General features: G+C 39.8%; 1 protein-coding gene across 1 annotated transcript; it reads right to left on the bottom strand.

Annotated features, from left to right (window-relative positions):
- Positions 1–1,356: 1,356 nt before the first annotated feature.
- LOC137732908 (protein ANTAGONIST OF LIKE HETEROCHROMATIN PROTEIN 1-like) lies at positions 1,357–2,286 on the bottom strand. The gene has a single exon (XM_068472157.1). The coding sequence runs from the start codon at positions 2,284–2,286 to the stop codon at positions 1,357–1,359; it is 930 nt and encodes a 309-aa protein (XP_068328258.1).
- Positions 2,287–19,404: the final 17,118 nt, after the last annotated feature.

The raw sequence follows: 19,404 nt of genomic DNA, 5'->3' as shown, positions 1-19,404 counted from the left end.
CACATATTACACACACACACACACACATATTACACACACAGATTACACACATTACAGACATGCACATACACACAGTACACACAAATACAGAGATATCATTCAACCCCCAATTAATTTACACTACATCAAAAAGAAAACATCGAAACCTTATGCACAATTGAATCTAAAGCCCAATTTCCAGATCAACAACAGTTTCCAGTAAACCCCAATTCCGATCCTAATTTGAATCTAAAAATTAAAAATCAAAACCTTAATTTTATAACATGCAAATAAACTCAAGAGATTCACTTACCGTTTATTATTGGAGTGGTGGCGATTGCGACTGGAGGAAGGAGATGACACGACTAGAGGAAAGAATGACGTGACTAGTTTTTTTCTAGGATTTCAAACTTTCGATCGACTTCGGCTTTGAGACTGAGAAGTGAGAAGACTAGAGAAGAGAGCGATGGTGAGAGAATGATGGTTGGTGAGAAAGATTGGAAAGGAGGTGGAGGGTGGGAGAGGGACTTCGTTGTCTGAATGAGAAGTGAGAGAGGAGAGTGATATTGAGAGAGAGATCCATGAGAGCAGAGCAAATGACTTATAAGATTTGGGTGTTTTTTGTAAATTTCTTTTATTTTTTTCTGCCTTTAGACCATCTCCAACAATGGGCTAAATGCCAAATTTCCCTCCAAATTCCCCCCCCCCCAAACCATCTCCAACCCATGCTAAAACATTGGGCTAAATGCCAAATGTTAAAGTTGGGCCAAATACCCCCCAGATTTCGCCCCCCCGCGCGACTGGACTCGCTGGCCCACAGGCCAGTCTCGGCCCGCTCACTCGCAAACGCGCCTCACGCGGAGCGCTTGCAGACCGTGCCCGACAGGGTGGGCCCCGCTGTCAGCGGGTTGTCGGCCACCCAGATGAACTCTAACGGCTATTTTTGCAATCCAACGGTTGCGTTTCAAGGACCGTTGGTTGATCTAACAGTCCAGATTCAAATTTGATTTTTTAAAATATGTTATTTTAAAATACATTGAATCCAACGGCTGAGATCAAATATAATCAAATCTAACGGTAAAAAAAAAGATCTAACGGCCCAAATTTAAATCTAACGGTTAAAATAATTAAAAAAAAAATTATTTAACTCAAAATTCACCCAAAAACTCTATAAATACCTATGTATTTGTTCAAACATCCACACAAAACTCAAATTTCTCTTACAATTCTTCCAATTTATCTTTCTACCATTTCTTTCCATTTCCAAATTGTTCAACATGGCAAGAGAGCATATTAGAGGTCGTAATTGGACTTGTGAGGAAGATGTTGCTCTATGCTTGGCATGGGTTTCTGTTAGCGAAGATGGTGCAGTTGGCACTAATCTTCTTCAATTTCAATGTACTCATCTTCCACAATCATGTTGTGCAAAATTATGCACGTCATCATGATTGAATGGAGGTCTTCGGACTGCCAAAATCGTGCAGGCCCTCTAACAATGGCCCATCGAGCTTGTAGAATCCCGAACGCTCTCTCCACATCCTTCCTGTAAGACTCTTGCCTCTGCGAATATAATTTCTTCTTTGCACTATCGGGATGAGAAAAACTTTTGACAAAAGTAGACCAACTAGGATAAATACCATCAGTTAGGTAGTAACCTAGCTCATACCTATTACCATTTACCTTGTACCGAAATTCTTGTGCCCATCCATTGACAACATTATCGAATAAAGGAGAAGACCAAAGAACGTTGATATCGTTGTTTGATCCAGAAGCGCCGAAGAAAGCATGCCAAATCCATGTGTCGTAAGACGCCACAGCCTCGAGCACGATGGTTGGCTTGTCATGACGGCCCTTGAATTGGCCAGCCCAACCAGTAGGACAATTCTTCCACTCCCAATGCATACAATCGAGACTTCCTATCATGCCAGGGAAGCCTCTTTTTTCTGCCTTGCGTAGAAGCCTCTTCAAGTCTGCACGATTTGGGTTGCGGAGGTATGTGGCTCTATATATGCCTTCAATTGCCTTACAGAAGCGATTCAGGTTCTCAATAGCAGTACTTTCTGCAAGGCGGCAATACTCGTCAGTTGAGTCTACAGAGCATCCATTAGCTAGCATGCGAAAAGCAGATGTGAGCTTCTGATGAGGTGATAGACCTTGTCGGCCTGTGGCATCTACCTTCCGTTCAAAGTAGTGGTCATGATTGACAACTGCATTCAAGATGCTTTCAAAAAGCTCTATCCTCATCTGAAACTGCCTCCGAAAATCATGAGCAGGAAATCTCGGACGCTCGATGAAATAATCTTTCATCATTCAATCATGACACTCTTCTCTATCACGCTGCACATATGAACGCCTCGTGACGGAACCACAATGGCTAGATTCGCCATCGTGCTCAGATTGCATAAATGAGTTGATAAGTTCAACTTCAGCATTGAACAATTCTGCATCCTCAATCTCCATCCTTGTTTGGTATTGTGCCATTTGCATTGCCATACTACGCCTTCTTCTATCACCCATTAATGAGATATTGAGGATTTTTAGGAAACAAAAACTCTTTGAAAGTTGAAATATGGGTGAATATAGAGGATGATTGAAGGTTGAAAGGTTGTGTGATCAACAAGTATTGGACATATGTTTATATAGAGGATGATTTCTGAAAGTTTGGTGGTGAATGGTTGGTGAAAGTTGAAAGTTTGGTGTTAAACAGTTGGTGAAAGTTGAAAGTTTGGTGTTCAACGGTTGGTGAATTGAAATTTTGGTGTTGAAAGGTTGGTGAATTGAAAGTTAGCCCAGAGTTGAAAGATTGGTAAAAGTTGACGGCTTGCTTTGTGGGAAATTTAGTGATTTTTCAATATTTATCGGAATTTAAATTTTTTTAGATTCAAATGTTTATAAAATTAATTTACGACAATCTACATATTTATTTAAAAAAAAAATTAATTTAAGAAAAAAAAAAGCCTAAGTTCATTCTTTAATAATCCCGTGCTAAAATTTTAGGCCAGAACGGTTGGAGTAGAAAAGTTGTTTCTGGGCTAAAAGCTAAATTTTCCGGGATAAAATATTTGGCTTTTAGCCCAACCATTGGAGATGGTCTTAGACTATCTCCAACCTGGCTTAAAAGTCAAATTTTTTAATCCGAAAAATTTAGCTTTTAGCTTTTAACCCAGAAATAACTTTTCTACTTCAACTCTTCTAGCCTAAAATTTTAGCCCGGGATTATTAAAAAATAAACTTAGGCTAATTTTTTTTCCTTAAATTAACTTAAAAAAAAAAATTATGTAGACTATCGTAAATTAATTTTATGAACATTTTAATATGAAAATATGTAAATTTCCATTGCTTTGTCACCCTATGCAAAAAAAATACATTAAAACAATTAGTTGCAAAATAATATTATGTACATGGCAAATAAAATATCAAGAAAAAAACTCACAATTTCTGTGGCGCTCCTTCCACTAGCCATGCCAACCACGGCTCGCTCCAAGCTTCCCTTTCATAAAGTACATGCTTTGTTGATAGTCTTCCACCGATCGTAAACACCACCACCATCCCTCCCGCCGCCGTTGCAGTTTTCATGAAACTTTTCAATGATTTTATCCCACAAAACCTTTTTATTTTAATTTGTGCAAACTGCACCATCTTCGCTAACAGAAACCCATGCCAACCATAAAACAACATCTTCCTCACAGGTCCAATTATGACCTCTAATACGCTCTCTTGCGATGTTAAACAATTTGGAAATAGAAAGAAATGGTAGAAAGAAAAATTGGAAGAATTGTACGAGAAAATTGAGTTTTGTGTGGATGTTTGAACAAATACATAGGTATTTATAGAGTTTTTCAGTGAATTTTGAGTTAAATAATTATTTTTAATTATTTTAGTAGTTGGATTTAAATTTGGGCTGTTAAATTTTTTTTTTTTACCATTAGATTTGATTATATTCGATCTCAGCCGTTGGATTCAATGTATTTTAAAATAACATTTTTCAAAAAAACAAAATTTGAATATGGACTATTGGATCAACCAACAGTCCAAAAATGCTAGCCGTTGGATGCAGAAAAGAGCCTTTGGGCTCTGGGTTGTGGCCGACAGTGGCCTTGACAATGGGCCCCCTTGTCGGGCGCTGAAGGCTCACGGGCCGCGTGGGGCGAGTGGGTGAGTGAACGGGCCGAGAGTGGGGTAATTTTGGGCGAGTCCACGTGTTTGTTGGCTAAATCTTGGGTGGTATTTGGCCTTGGTTTGGCATTTGGCTTTTAGCCCAAAGATTTGGCTTGGGTTAAGTTGGGTTTGCCAGGGGGGAATAAGTGGGGTATTTTTTATTTTAGCCTAGGGTTGGGTGAATAAGTGGGGTATTTTGGATTTTAGCCTAGGGTTGGGTGTAGCCTTATTATTAATAATTTTGTTATTAATATGATTGGTGCGATATAATCGCCTATCATGGGCTATATATTTATGTATGATGGTACAGATTGGTCATCATCACCCTTCCTATATTAATATATATATGTGTGTGTGTGTGTGTGTGTGACTAGTTGCAGCATGTCGTTCTTTTCATAATAACAACCATTACCTTAAGCTTTTATATTTATGTGGATAGTGCTGAATTAAAGCTATTGTCGTTCTTTTATATTCATGTCCATTCTTTGCTTTAATTTATTTATTTTACAACATTTTGTTATGATGAATTTCTTTGATCCTCATCATATATAAATATCGGACATGAAGTTCATTGATTCTCATCATATAAAAAGATCAGACCCAAAGTTCCTTGATTCATGTAAATGAGGACCAAAAGTTCCTTAATCCATGTACAGATTAAGTATGGCATAAGTTCCAAAAATATCAACCTAAAGGTTCCAACAATGTGGATATTAAGAATAAATTTCGAGTACATATGTATAATGTTTTGACCTGAAGTTCAAAATACAAATAATGTTAATAACTTGAAGTTTTAACACTTTGTGCAGACATATGTTTATATGGAATGAACTAATTCTCGCAATTTTCGTCATACCTTACTTTCTTCCTTTTTGGGAATAAGAAAATAGTGAACTTAGCAAAATTCGATTTTGTTACCGTCGACATCGTAGGCAAGAAATACTTTCATAGATTCTTGATGCCCGAAAATTTATGTGGGAAATGATATTAGGAAACATCTTTACTTAAAAACTCATGATTCATTTTGATGGAACCAAAAATTTCCAGAGTTTTTTATATCTAACAAGCTGAACTAGAAGTTTCAGGCATGTATAAAACCAGAAGGGAGAGAATTTTTCTATACATACACATGAGTTACAACTGCAACAACAAATAAAAGAAATGAGATTTCACAAAGGTTGATCATGTGATGCCCTAGTACTTGGAAAAACTCAGAAATGGAGGCACCAAATGTCTTTGGAATATAGCCACGAACCTCTGGTGATCACTTTGAATCCGACCATTGGATTCCTTAAACTGGTCGAGCTTTCTTCTCATGTTCGTCAAATAATTAGTTGCAAGTATGTGCAACTCTCTATTCTCATGCTTGAGTTCTCTAATCTCTTGTCTAAGACATTCCACCTCAACTATTAGTGATTCAACCTGGCAAGTTCAAGCATGTAGACGTTGGTCCATGTTATATAAAGAACTCACACACTTAACATTGAAAGCCAAAAAATCCTAAACAGCTAATTCATAAAATCTTTTTTAAAGTATTATTTTATCTTTGGGAAGAGAAGATTCCTAGTTACTACTATGACGGTTATATCATTCTTCATCACAAAGTCTCCAACCGTAAAATGACCTTTAAAAAATAAGAATGATGGGCACCATATATTATCCTGAAAAGGCATGTGTGTATCTTCCGCAATATTTAAATCAAAACAACGGTTAGATGGGCAAGCCATTTTTAGAAGAATAATGAAAGAAAAATAAGTTAGATAAATTGGAATCTCAGAAATACAGCAAGGGCAATTTCCACAAGCGGGCAACTTTCCAAGCGTAAATTTTGGGTACAATTGATGCCTCTATAAATGGACAAGCAACATGGCCATTTGTTCAAAAATAAAAAAGGCACCCTTCTTTGAATTTCAAAAGTCTGGATTTTCCTGAATAAAGTTAGTTGGCATTTCTTAGATGCAATCTCAATTTGGACCTGGCCTAGACCGATAATTACATGGACCCGCCCTGTCTGGCATTGTTTTGTGTTTAGATTTTTTGGATGCACCGCGTACTTGTCCTGTACAGACACACCCCGATCGAGATCAGGGCATGCTGGGCGTCACGTGGAAGTGACGTAACCATGTGCACAGTGAGGAAGCTAATAAAATAATAATAATAATAATACGGATAAATAAAAACCAGCTTTACTCAAAGTAATAACAAACATGTGCAAGCGTAAGTGTGAAAACAAAGTTCAGAGCACGAAGACCTAATACAGTCCAGGAGAAAACGATACAACAAAAGCACACCCGAAGGTGGGCCTACACTGGTGATCGTCTGTCAGATATGCCAGGGAAATCCTCAGGGAAACCACCCAACGTGCTAGCCAACTAGAACCTGGAGGGGCGCAAAACAAAAAGTGTGAGTGGGCAAAAATAAAACTATTCAAAAACCATTTCATAAACAAGATTCTAACCCCTCGCCGTAAAACCTGTATACTTAGGGGTGGAAAAAAATTCCCAAAAATCCCAAACCGAACCGAAAAAATCCCGATCCCAAACCAAAAATTTCCCAAACCGAAATTCCCGAAATTTTCGGGATGCTATCCCGAACCGATCCCAAAATTTCGGTATGGGATTTGGGATTGGCTTCTCGATATTTCGGGAATCCCATACCGAACCGAAAATATATAATATTAATTATTATATATATATATTATTCTTTTATAATTGATGCTAGTAGTTTCTAATTCATGCTCTGCAACCTGGAATGCCCTACACCTTGCATATTTTTCATGTTTTGTTTGATATTCATGTTGATTTTATTATTGCTGCAGCCATGGCTGATGATTTCAGAAGGCTTGATTCTTTTGTCTCTCAACATATTGCAAAAATGGTTTAATTAATTTGAATTTTGACTATGATAAAAACAGTCAGGCATGCCAGTGTTCAATTAAATGGTAGTGTGAATGAAATGAAATTCCTAGTTCATGAATGTGTTCTTGAATTATATATTTGAAGAACAATTCATAATTTCATATTTCAATTTGGGATTCCCGATTTGTCCCAAAATCCTGAAAATATTTCAGGATTCCCGAAATTTGGGATTCCCGAAAATTTGGTTTGGGATTGGTCTTCAAGTTCCCGTCCCGAAAAATTTTGGTTTGGGATTCAGGATACTAGTTTCGGTATGGTATCCCATACCGAACCACCCCTATGTATACTTCCCAGAAAAATAGAATATACATATATATATATATATAACTCATGCTCGGAAAATATGTTATGCCAAAACCTCGAAGTAAAATGCAAGTGCTCCGGTAAAATCACATCAATGTCATATAATCTGTTAGTCGGAGTCACCTAACGTGACCTGTACGGCTGAATGTAGAGCTAAAATCTCCATCTCACTAACTATACATGCACACGAGTTGGAACCACCTAAAATGGTCTGTACGACAAGCCTGGGTGTAATATAAGTACGCTCAAGTGTTATGATCACGTGAAGGTTGGGCGAATAATCGCGGGTCACTTACGAGTCGGAACCACCTAAAGTGGTCTGTACGACAGGATTGTGCACCTAACTTGGATCCAAGATGAGCGTGTGGTGCGGGAGGTGAAAATCACGTGAAGGACTGTGCCCAACTCTGGGCAGGAGCACTAACACCGGGGGTGCAGGTTATGAGCTCTCTAAGCATCTCAAATCACTACTGAATGTAAACATAAATTATAACTCACCTAGCACTTACCTGTGCGTCCGCAGCACCAAACATATATAAACATATGCGATTCATAATGCGTAAATCAATGACAAACTATAAGCATGGCATATAAGCGAATAAACATTTCATTTCACTTTCTGGGAAAAGTATAAGTATATAGGTATATACGGAAAACCAAAAGCCCACTCACTGGTATGTGGAAAGGTCGTAACCCCCTTACCTCGAGTGACCACGCTCGTCCTCGGGATAGGTATCACCTATATGCGAAACAACTATAAAAACGTTAATTTTAAAACACATAACCAACCTTAGGAAATAACCTCTCATACAATGCTCAAATGAGGTGTATGAATACACCAACGTGATCTACTCAACCTCAGGAACATCCCCAAAGTTTTAGAAAAATTTTCCACCGCCGCACGCGCCGGCCATGCACAGGCACGTGCTTGGCACGCTGACGGCGTCAGTTAACGCCGTTAGGAATATTCCGTTAACTTTAACGGATTCTGTCAACGCCGTTAGGAATATTCCGTCCAAACTGACGGAATATTCTGTCGTCTTCTCCGGCGCCGTCGCCGACACCGGAAAATCGAGAAAACTTCAAATCGTGATATTTTCTTTGTTTTTCAACCAAATTTCACAAAATTGGTACCAAAATTAAGCTTACAACGAGAGGAACAAATCCATACCACTTTCAAGTGCTAAAATCCACGGAATCTCGCCGGGAAAACACCACTAACTCCGGCCAACCTCGAAACTCATGATCCCGACGTCCAAAACCTTTAAACGAACCACCCCGAGCCTCCTAAGGATCTCACCAAGCTTCCTACACGCTTGAAATTCCCAAAAACATAAGAATTTACGTGTGCATGAACAGTGACAAAAATCGGGTATCCCGAGTTCGACGTGAAAACTAAGGTATCCTTACCTGAAATGGGTATGGTTGAACTTCTACGGACCTCATGAGCATGAATATGTACTTTGTTTCTTCGATCTATGAAGATTTGGAGGGTTTTGGGATGTGTCTGTACAAATGGAGGGGAAAATGGGAGAGAGAGGGCTCGGGACAGGGGGGTGCAGGGCAGGGAATGGTGAGGGTGTGTGTGTGGAAATGTGTGTGGTCCACAACCAGCCACACCAAGCTCAAAACAACCACACAAAAAAAAAATCACGCTAGGGGCAAAATCGTCTCTTCACGCGTACGTTTTTAAAATTTTCGGAACGGGCTGTCACAACCTATCCACCTTATTAGAATTTCGTCCCGAAATTCAAAACAACTTACACCAACCTCTAGTGATCAAAGAACAACCGAGGATACAAATCTCTCATCCGATCTTCAGTTTCCCATGTAGCTTCCTCCACAGAATGATTCCTCCACAAAACTTTCACTAAACTCACTGTCTTGTTCCTCACAACCTTTTCCTTCCAATCTAGAATCGTCATTGGTTCCTCATCATAAGTCAAATCCAGATTGATTTCCAAGGGTTGAGGAGGTATCACATGAGACGGATCAGCAACATAATGTCAAAGCATGGACACGTGGAAAACGTTATGTACTCTAGCCAACTCCGGAGGCAACTCCAGCCTGTAAAATACCTCACCAACTCGCTCAGTAACCATGTAAGGTCCGATATACCTGGGACTCAACTTACCTTTCTTTCCAAACCGTACAACGCCTCTCCATGGTGAAAGCTTCAAAAATACCCAATCGCCAACCTCATACATTCTGTCAGTAGCATGCCGATCTGCTAAACTCTTCTGCTTATCCTATGTCGCCTTATGGTTAGACTTAATTACCTGAACATTTTGAGTAGTCTCCTCAACAATCTCCGGACCCACCAAAACTCTTTCTCCGACCTCTGAGCAACACAACAGTGTACGACAAGATCTACCATACAATGCCTCAAATGGTGTCATGCCGATACTCGAATGAAAGCTGTTGTTGTAGGCAAATTCCATTAAATCCAACCGCTTGTGCCAAGCATCACCAAACTGTAACACCGAAGCTCGCAACATATCCTCCAAAGTCTGAATGGTTCTCTCTGACTGTCCATCCGTCTGAGGATGATATGCCGTACTATAAAGTAGTCTCGTACCCAAGACCTCCTGAAAAGCTACCCAAAACTTAGATGTAAATCTCGGATCACGATTTGAGACAATACTCACATGGACACCATGGTATTTCACGATCTTCGAGATGAACAACTCAGCTAATCGGCCCAAAGAATATTTCTCCCTCACTGGAATGAAATGCGCTGACTTAGTAAGCCGATCAACAATCACCCAAATGCCATCAAAACCATTATGTGTACGCGGAAGCTTGTACACAAAATCCATAGTAATGTTTTCCCATTTCCACTCTGGAACAGGAAGCGGCTGCAACAACCCAAACGGCTTCTCCATTTCTGCCTTAAGTTGTTGACAAACAGCACACCTGCTCATATACTCAGCTATCTCCCTCTTCATACCCAGCCAATAATAAAATGGCCGAATGGTATGATACATTTTAGTAGCTCCTGGATGCAAAGCATAAGCCGAGATATGTGCTTAATCGAGAATTGCTTTCTTTATTAGGCACAAACATCCTACCCTCCTGCATCAGCATGCCATCCGAATCACGAACTCTGAGGTCTCTCCTCCTCCCTCGATCTCGAGCTTGAATCAGTTCTTGAGTTTCCCTGTCAGCTACCTGAGCTTCAAGCACCCGATTAACTAAAATTGGCCTAACTTGAAAATTAGCAAGTAAAGCCACCTCTCGATCTTCTGCCTCCAACCTCACTCCCGTAGATCGCATGTCTGCCAGAAGAGGAATGCGACTAGCGTACAACGCATTAATATGGCCCTGAGACTTCCTGCTAAGTGCATCAGCCACTACATTTGCACGACCAGGGTGATAATCAATCGTGCAGTCATAATCACTGAGCAACTTCATCCACCTCCGCTGACAAAGATTAAGATCCTTTTGCGTAAAAAGATACTGAAGAATCTTATGATCTGTAAAGATCTTACATTTCTCTCCATAAAGGTAGTGTCTCCACAACTTTAACGCAAAAATAATAGCGGTTAACTCCAAATCATGTGTAGGGTAATTCAACTCATGAGGTTTCAGTTGTCGCGAAGCATAAGCAATCACCCTACCATGCTGCATCAACACACATCCTAGACCATTCAAAGAAGCATCACTATAGACCTCGAAATCACCACTATCGTCCTGGAGTGCCAACACAGGTGCATGAGTGAAACAATACTTCAACTGCTGAAAACTCTGCTCACACTTATCATCCCACTCGAATTTAACGTATTTCCTCGTTAATCTCGTCAGTGGTAAAGCAATCACAGAAAAATCCTTAACAAACCGTCGATAATACCTGCTAAACCAAGGAAACTCCTCACCTCAGTGACGGTTCGCGGTTGCTCCCATTTCTCCACAACTGCCACTTTTTGAGGATCCACCAAAATACCCTGAGCCGAAATGACGTGCCCCAAAAACCCAACTTGGTCTAACCAAAACTGACACTTGCTAAACTTAGCATACAATTGGTGTTCCCTCAACCTTTTCAACACCAAAGCAAGATGTCGAACATGCTCCGCTTTAGACTTAGAATACACCAGAATGTCATCGATGAAAATAATAACAAACCTATCCAAATATGGCTGGAACACCCAGTTCATCAAATCCATAAAAGCAGCTGGTGCATTCGTCAATCCAAATGGCATAACCAGAAACTCGTAATGACCATAACGAGTCCTGAACGCCGTCTTAGGAACATCATCTCTACTAATCTTCAGCTGATAATATCCAGACCTCAAGTCAATCTTGGAGAATACACAAGCACCTCGAAACTGATCAAATAAATCATCAATACGCGGCAATGGATAACGGTTTTAAATCGTCACCCGATTCAATTGCCGATAATCAATACATAGCCTTAAAGTTTCATCTTTCTTTCTCACAAACAACACTGGAGCTCCTCAAGGTGAAGTACTAGGCTGAATAAAACCCTTATCCACTAATTCCTGCAACTGAACTTTCAATTCCCTCAACTCAGCGGGAGCCATACGATAAGGAGTCAAGGAAATAGAATTAGTACCTGGAAGCAACTCAATGGTAAACTCCATGTCTCGGTCTAGCGGCAAACCAGGTAAATCCTCAGGGAAAACATCGGGAAAATGTCTGACTACCCTCACATCCTCTAGTCTACTAGGAGCAGCCTCATCTAACACCACATGAGCTAAGTACCCCTGGCAACCCTTAGATAACAACCTTTTCGCTTGCACAGTCGAAATAACACCATGCCTCAACCCACTTTGCTCGCCCATAAAAGTAACCATAGGTAGTCCAGGATGATGAAACGTAACTATTTTCCTGTAACAATCAATATTGGCGCGATTGAAATGCAACCAATCAGTGCCCAGAATCACATGAAAGTCAACAATATCCAACGGGATAAGATCAGCTGGCATAACAACATCCTCCACTATCATTGGACATCTTGGGTACACACGATCTATAATACATCTCTCCCCTCTAGGCACAGCGAACTCTAAATCATACCCTAGAGGTGTGGGGCGAGGTTTCGTCACTTGAGCAAATGTATGAGAAATCACGGAATGTGTAGCACCACAATCAATTAATACTCTAGCAAAATAACCAAGGATATTTAACGTACCTATGATCAAATCTGGATTGTTCTGAGCGTCCTGCAGAAAGATATTATGAATACGCCCCTGGGTCTGCTATCGTCCACCTCGACCTTTGCTAGTCTGGCCACCACGACTCTGAGTGCCACGCCCCTGACTAGGCTGACCAGACTGCCTCGAAGACCCCGCACTACTAGTAGCAATCTCCCCCTGCTGAATCTGTCCTCCCTGAAACCACTGAGAACCACCTGCCGGAGCTGGAGGATACGGCATATAACCACCAGAATACTGAGGATAACCACCTTGAGAATATGGGTACTGGGGATACTGATATTGGCCCGGGGCATAAGGAACAGCATCGCCCTGATAGTAATAGGCACCACCTCGACCTGTCTGCCCATAACTACCCGGACCCGGAATCTGCTGAATCGGTACAGGTGGTGGCAAGAAAGTCTGTTGCGGCTTCTGCTGACTCTGGGGACAATTTGCAGCCCGATGTCCCATCTGCCCACAAGTAAAGCAACCACTGCTGCCTCGCCTACACTCACCAAAATGCCGATTATTGCACCTGCTGCAAACTGGGGCCCTACCTCTACCAGCATCACCGTCTCTGGTCTCTAGCACCACCAACAAACCTACCTTCACGACCCTGACTAGTGGCGCTAAAACCACCGCTAGAAGAGCTAGAACTAGTGCCACCCCTCTTGAAGTTCTGTGTCCTACGAGGTCCGAGCGACGCCTGACCTTTACCCTTATCATCCTTCCTTTGATTACCGTCTTTCACTTCTTCCTCACTCTTGCTCGGCATATTTTCTGAATCCTCAATTCTCAGCAGAATCTCATAAAACTCCTGGTAGGTATCACAATGGGTGATGGTCGCCATCGAACGCCACTTCTTCTTAGTGCTTAAACGGAAACGACGAAGCATTTCCGCCGGATTACCAGTAACATCTGGATGATAGCGAGACAAATCAGTGAACCTCCGGTAGTACTCATTTGCTGTCAACTTCCCCTGTCTCAACTCAGTGAATTCCTGCTTCTTGCGGTCAATATACTCAGGAGGCACAAACCTTCTCCTGAACAACTCTCGGAATACATCCCAATCAGTCTTCTTAGCTGGAGTCAAACGACGAAGTTCCTGCTCCCACCAGGATGCAGAATCCTTACCCAAAAACCACGATGTCGTCTCTACCCACTTCTCGACAGGAAGATTCCCCTGATTATGCAAAACACGAAAAGTCTTCTCAATATACTCTAGCCACCGCTCTGCGCCCTCATAACCCTCGTTGTCTTCGAACTTATCCAACTTCAAATTATACATAGTCTCCAGAGGAGTCCTCTGGGGAGGGCAGATCGCCGAATGAATAGTTGTAGCAATAGCTTCCCCCAGCTGAGCAATATCGGGGAAACTAGGCTTAGCAAAGCGATGTGGTTCCCGACGAGGCGACATAATTCTGACAAAAGACACCAAAATCATTAGAATACTCACAAAAGTACAGGACTGCTAAACCTAGGCTCTGATACCAAACTGACACACCCCAATCGAGATCAGGGCATGCTGGCCGTCACGTGGAAGTGACGTAACCATGTGCACAGTGCGGAAGCTAATAAAATAATAATAATAATAATACGAATAAATAAAAACCAGCTTTACTCAAAGTAATAACAAACATGTGCAAACGTAAGTGTGAAAACAAAGTTCAGAGCACGAAGACCTAATGCAGTCCAGGAGAAAACGATACAACAAAAGCACACCCAAATGTGGTCCTACACTGGTGATCGTCTGTCAGATATGCCGGGGAAATCCTCAGGGAAACCACCCAACGTGTTAGCCAACTAGAACCTGGAGGGGCGCAAAACAAAAAGTATGAGTGGGCAAAAATAAAGCTATTCAAAAACCATTTCATAAACAAGATTCTAACCCCTCGCCGTAAAACCTGTATACTTCCCAGAAAAATAGAATATACATATATATATAACTCATGCTCGGAAAATATGCTATGCCAAAACCTCGAAGTAAAATGCAAGTGCTCCGGTAAAATCACATCAATGTCATATAATCTGTCAGCCGGAGTCACCTAATGTGACCTGTACGGCTGAATCTAGAGCTCAAATCTCCATCTTACTAACTATACATGCACACGAGTCGGAACCACCTAAAGTGGTCTGTACGACAAGCCTGGGTGTAATATAAGTACGCTCAAGTGCTACGATCACGTGAAGGCTGGGCAAATAATCGCGGTTCACTTACGAGTCGGAACCACCTAAAGTGGTCTGTACGACAGGACTGTGCACCTAACTTGGATCCAAGATGAACGTGTGGTGCGGGAGGTGAACATCACGTGAAGGAGTGTGCCCAACTCTAGGTGGGAGCACTAACACCGGGGGTGCAGGTTATGAGCTCTCTAAGCATCTCAAATCACTACTGAATGTAAACATAAATCATAACTCACCTGACACTTACCTGTGCTTCCGCATCACCAAACATATATAAACATATGGGATTCATAATGCGTAAATCAATGACAAACTATAAGCATGGCATATAAACTAATAAACATTTCATTTCACTTTCTGGGAAAAGTATAAGTATATAGGTATATACGGAAAACCAAAAGCCCACTCACTGGTATGTGGAAGGGTCGTAACCCCCTTGCCTCGAGTGACCAAGCTCGTCCTTGGGATAGGTATCACCTATATGCGAAACAACTATAAAAACGTTAATTTTAAAACACATAACCAACCTTAGGAAATAACTTCTCATACAATGCTCAAATGGGGTGTATGAATACACCAACGTGATCTACTCAACCTCAGGAACATCCCCAAATTTTTAGAAAAAATTTCCACCGCCGCACGCGCCCCCACGCGCCGGCCAAGGCACGGCCACACTCGCCGGCCACGCTGACGGCGTTAGTTAACGCCGTTAGGAATATTCCGTCCAAACTGACGGAATATTCCGTCGTCTTCTCCGGCGAGGCTCCGGCGCCGTCGCCGGCGCCGGAAAATCAAGAAAACTTCAAATCGTGATATGTTCTTTGTTTTTCAACCAAAATTCACAAAATTGGTACCAAAATGAAGCTTACAACGAGAGGAAGAAATCCATACCACTTTCAAGTGCTAAAATCCACGGAATCTCGCCGGGAAAACACCACCAACTCCGGCCAACCTTGAAACTCACGATCCCGACGTCTAAAACCTTTAAACGAACCACCCCGAGCCTCCTAAGGACCTCACCAAGCTTCCTACAAGCTTGAAATTCCCAAAAACATGGAATTTACGTGTGCATGAACAGTGACAAAAATCGGGTATCCCGAGTTCGACGTGAAAACTAAGGTATCCTTACCTGAAATGGGTATGGTTGAACTTTTACAGACCTCACGAGCATGAATATGTACTTTGTTTCTTCGATCTGTGAAGATTTGGAGGGTTTTGGGATGTGTCCGTACAAATGGAGGGGAAAATGGGAGAGAGAGGGCTCGAGACAGGGGGTGCAGGGCAGGGAATGGTGAGAGTGTGTTTGTGGAAATGTGTGTGGTCCACAACCAGCCACACCAAGCTCAAAACAACCACACAACGAAAAAAAATCACGCTAGGGGCAAGATCGTCTTTTCACGCGTACGTTTTTTAAATTTTCAGAACGGGCTATCACATGTACCACATGGACCTGTCTCGACTTGAGGGTCCAAGGCCAGTTTGCCTACCCTTAACTAGATATAGATAGCAATCAATAGATTCCATGTTCATTTTTTGTTAAAGTTTGAAGTTGTAATTTGTGGATTTATATTCGTCAATTTGCATTTTGAGTTGGATATCTTCATAAAGCTTCTAGATTTCAGCTCCTAATCTAAACTCTCTCTCATAGCTTTAATTTCAGATTAGGGTTTATAGCCTTCAATTTAATTCTTGGAATAACCTATTTTAGTATTGGGTTTTCAAGAATTCTAATTTGGGTTATCACAAATGATCCCTTAAATTGACACCCTCGACACTTTGGTCTCTGAAGTTGAAAATCGATCAATGTCGTTCTTGAAGTTGACTAGAAACATTGATGTAGTCATTTTAGTCATAGTCCTTGGAATAAACCCAAAACATAAGGATATGACATTTAAGTTATCATCTATATTTAGGGGGTTGTATTCAATTAGGATTATGTAATATTTTAAAAGAGTTTGAAAATTCATGGGTATTCAATTAAGATTTTAATTGAGCCAATGAAATGTAGGTTTTATTCAATTTAGATTTATATAGAGTCAGTTAAAATTTGGTGGTATTCAATCTGGATTTTTATAGTGATTTTCCGAATCAAAGAGTCTTCAAATTGTCAAGAAATTTGTAGGATTCAATAAATTTGTTGATTTTGATCATTCTAGAGTGTGAGGTATAAATATCAAAGGTCCTCACAAATCAGGCATCCATCCTCCATATTTCAACGTGATTCCTTATTTTCAAAACCGACTACAAAATATGACCAACTTCATCAAAAATCTTTCTTCACGTACTATACACACAATATGCTATGTGTTTGTGTAAATGATTTTCATTATGAGTACGACAAATTTGATTACATAAATCTTTCTCTTTTTATTTCTGCGATTTTATAGTTTGCAAGACAAGACGTGTGGTTAGAGATTTTATCAATGTTGTAGTTCTAAAAAATGAATCACTTTAATTTGAAGATATGTAGATTGTTAACCCTTTAACATCATATTCATGTATTTTTCTTAGGTGATTGTGTAGGTAATATGTCTCAAAATATGAATGGGGTGATAAAATAATTCAAGAAGACTTGTTGGAGGAGGACGAAATTGAGGGGGAAATAGGGATGAAGAAATTGAGGATGATGAACAAGAAAGTGAAATTGAGGACAAAGAATTAGAGCAAGAATTGAATTTGTGGCCTGCATTCCAATGAATTCAATAAAGATTTTACTTTTACAAAAAAAAAAAAGGTTACCCAATAACTATATTAAACTCCATAAAAACCATTAAACTTCATAACAAAATTCATATCAAATCCTTTCACTTTCAACTGATTCTATGAATCAATTAAAATTCATGAGATCTGCGGAGTTTACTAATTACATTAAACTATATTAAATCAATACACCCTCCTTAAAAGATGGCTACCAAATTCAAGGTGGGCACCGTCCGTTGACTCTTTCAACCAAACTAATTATTGCCATCGCTTCAGTTTGGTCCTAGAATGAAACTTTTAAGTACAAAAATCGAACCAAATGAAACAAGCTTGGATCGGTTCGGTTCGTTCGCTCTCGGTTTTTTCTATATCTTGTTTTTTTCATGTTCTTTTCTCATTTTCTGCAAGCTAAATTGACTTGAAAAACAGCGGAGAGAAAGTGAGAAACAAGAATGAGATAGAGATTAGGGTTCCAAAACTAAAATTAGTCATGACAAAACAAAAACTATTGAATGGGCTTTGATAAAGAAAAAGAGAAATTTAGAAAAATAACCAAATTTGGACGCTAAGTAGAATTATAACCATCATTTTAAGTTTATAATAATTATAACCAAACGTTGATGTGAAAGTATTACATACCCTTAAAATAGGGTTTTCTAAAAAAAAATCAAAAAACAAAATTAAAATGACGCTCGTGTGTCTTTTTACTACCATCTCTCATTTCTAATCTATCAGCCCACGCTTCTCGCCGTGAATGGTTATCTAGAACCAGAAGACATGAAAAAATGAACTTGGTTCGATGATTATAGGACAAAAGTCGACTTGCAAAAAAAAAAAGGAAGTAGCGGAGGCGAACATTCAGGCTTCGACGGTGGGTTTGATCGAAAAAGGACGACTTTAGTCATAAAGCTAGTACAATCCTAGTTAAGAAGGTGAAATATAAGGGCCCCACGGGTAAGAGCAAAATAGGAGGATTTTAGTCATCAAGGGAATATTAGTAAATTCATATCAACTTTGGTTATAATTATCATAAACTTAAAAGAGTGGCTATAATTCTATATAAGGTCCAAATTATAGTTATTTTCCCCAATTATTCCTAAAAAAAAAAATTATATAATTGCATTGGGCTGTGACAAAAACAATTGGATTGGGCTTTATGAATTCATTGAGTTGGTATTAGAATGAAATAAAAAAAGGTTAGTGCTATCACCCATTTTTACTTCTTATACACCCCTCTCAATTTTCAACCGACAGATCAAATGAACTGAAGATCAATGGCTGAAAAAGGTGCATGGGAGGTAAAAATGGGTGTGTGAATTGAGTCCTAAAATTAAATAAATACATATATTCTTTCTAGCTTATTAATTGATTTGCCGTATGAAACTGTCATTTAATATCATTTTACCCTCTGAAACTGGTCATTTTTGTCAATTCTGCCAAATAAATGTAAAATTAAAGGGTAGAATAGACATTTTATTTTTTACACAACTCTTTACCTCGAATTTGCCTGCTAAAGCAATCATAATTCCATTTTCGATAAGTCTAATTCAACCCTATCTGTCTCTATTAGGGATTGATATGGACATATAGTTGTAGCCGTTGAATTCAATAAGTGGCTTGAATTAGATTTTGGAACACACCCCATTATTTTCTTTTGAAACACAGTCCATCTGTAGCTACAGCTTCACACTAGTTCGTAAGAAAGACATAGGAGGTCTGAACTAGAGTTTCAAAAATGGAATTGGGATTTTTTAGTAGGCAAGTTGGAGGCAAAGAGGTGTTAAAAATAAAATGTCCATACTATCCTTTAATTTAACGTCTATTTGATGGAATAGATGAAAATGGGTGGATTGAAACTAAATGAGACAAAAATAGCAGTTTCATAGGGCAAAGTGAGACAAAACCAATTTCAAAGTGTAAAATGAGACTAAATGAGTTTTAAATGAGTTTAAGGGTGCAAATCAATTAATAAGCCATAATTTATTTACCAGTTCAATTTGAGTTGG

This window comes from Pyrus communis, chromosome 4 (assembly GCF_963583255.1).
Source record: "Pyrus communis chromosome 4, drPyrComm1.1, whole genome shotgun sequence".
Taxonomy (NCBI): domain Eukaryota; kingdom Viridiplantae; phylum Streptophyta; class Magnoliopsida; order Rosales; family Rosaceae; genus Pyrus; species Pyrus communis.
This window is presented reverse-complemented; position numbering and strand designations above follow the sequence as displayed.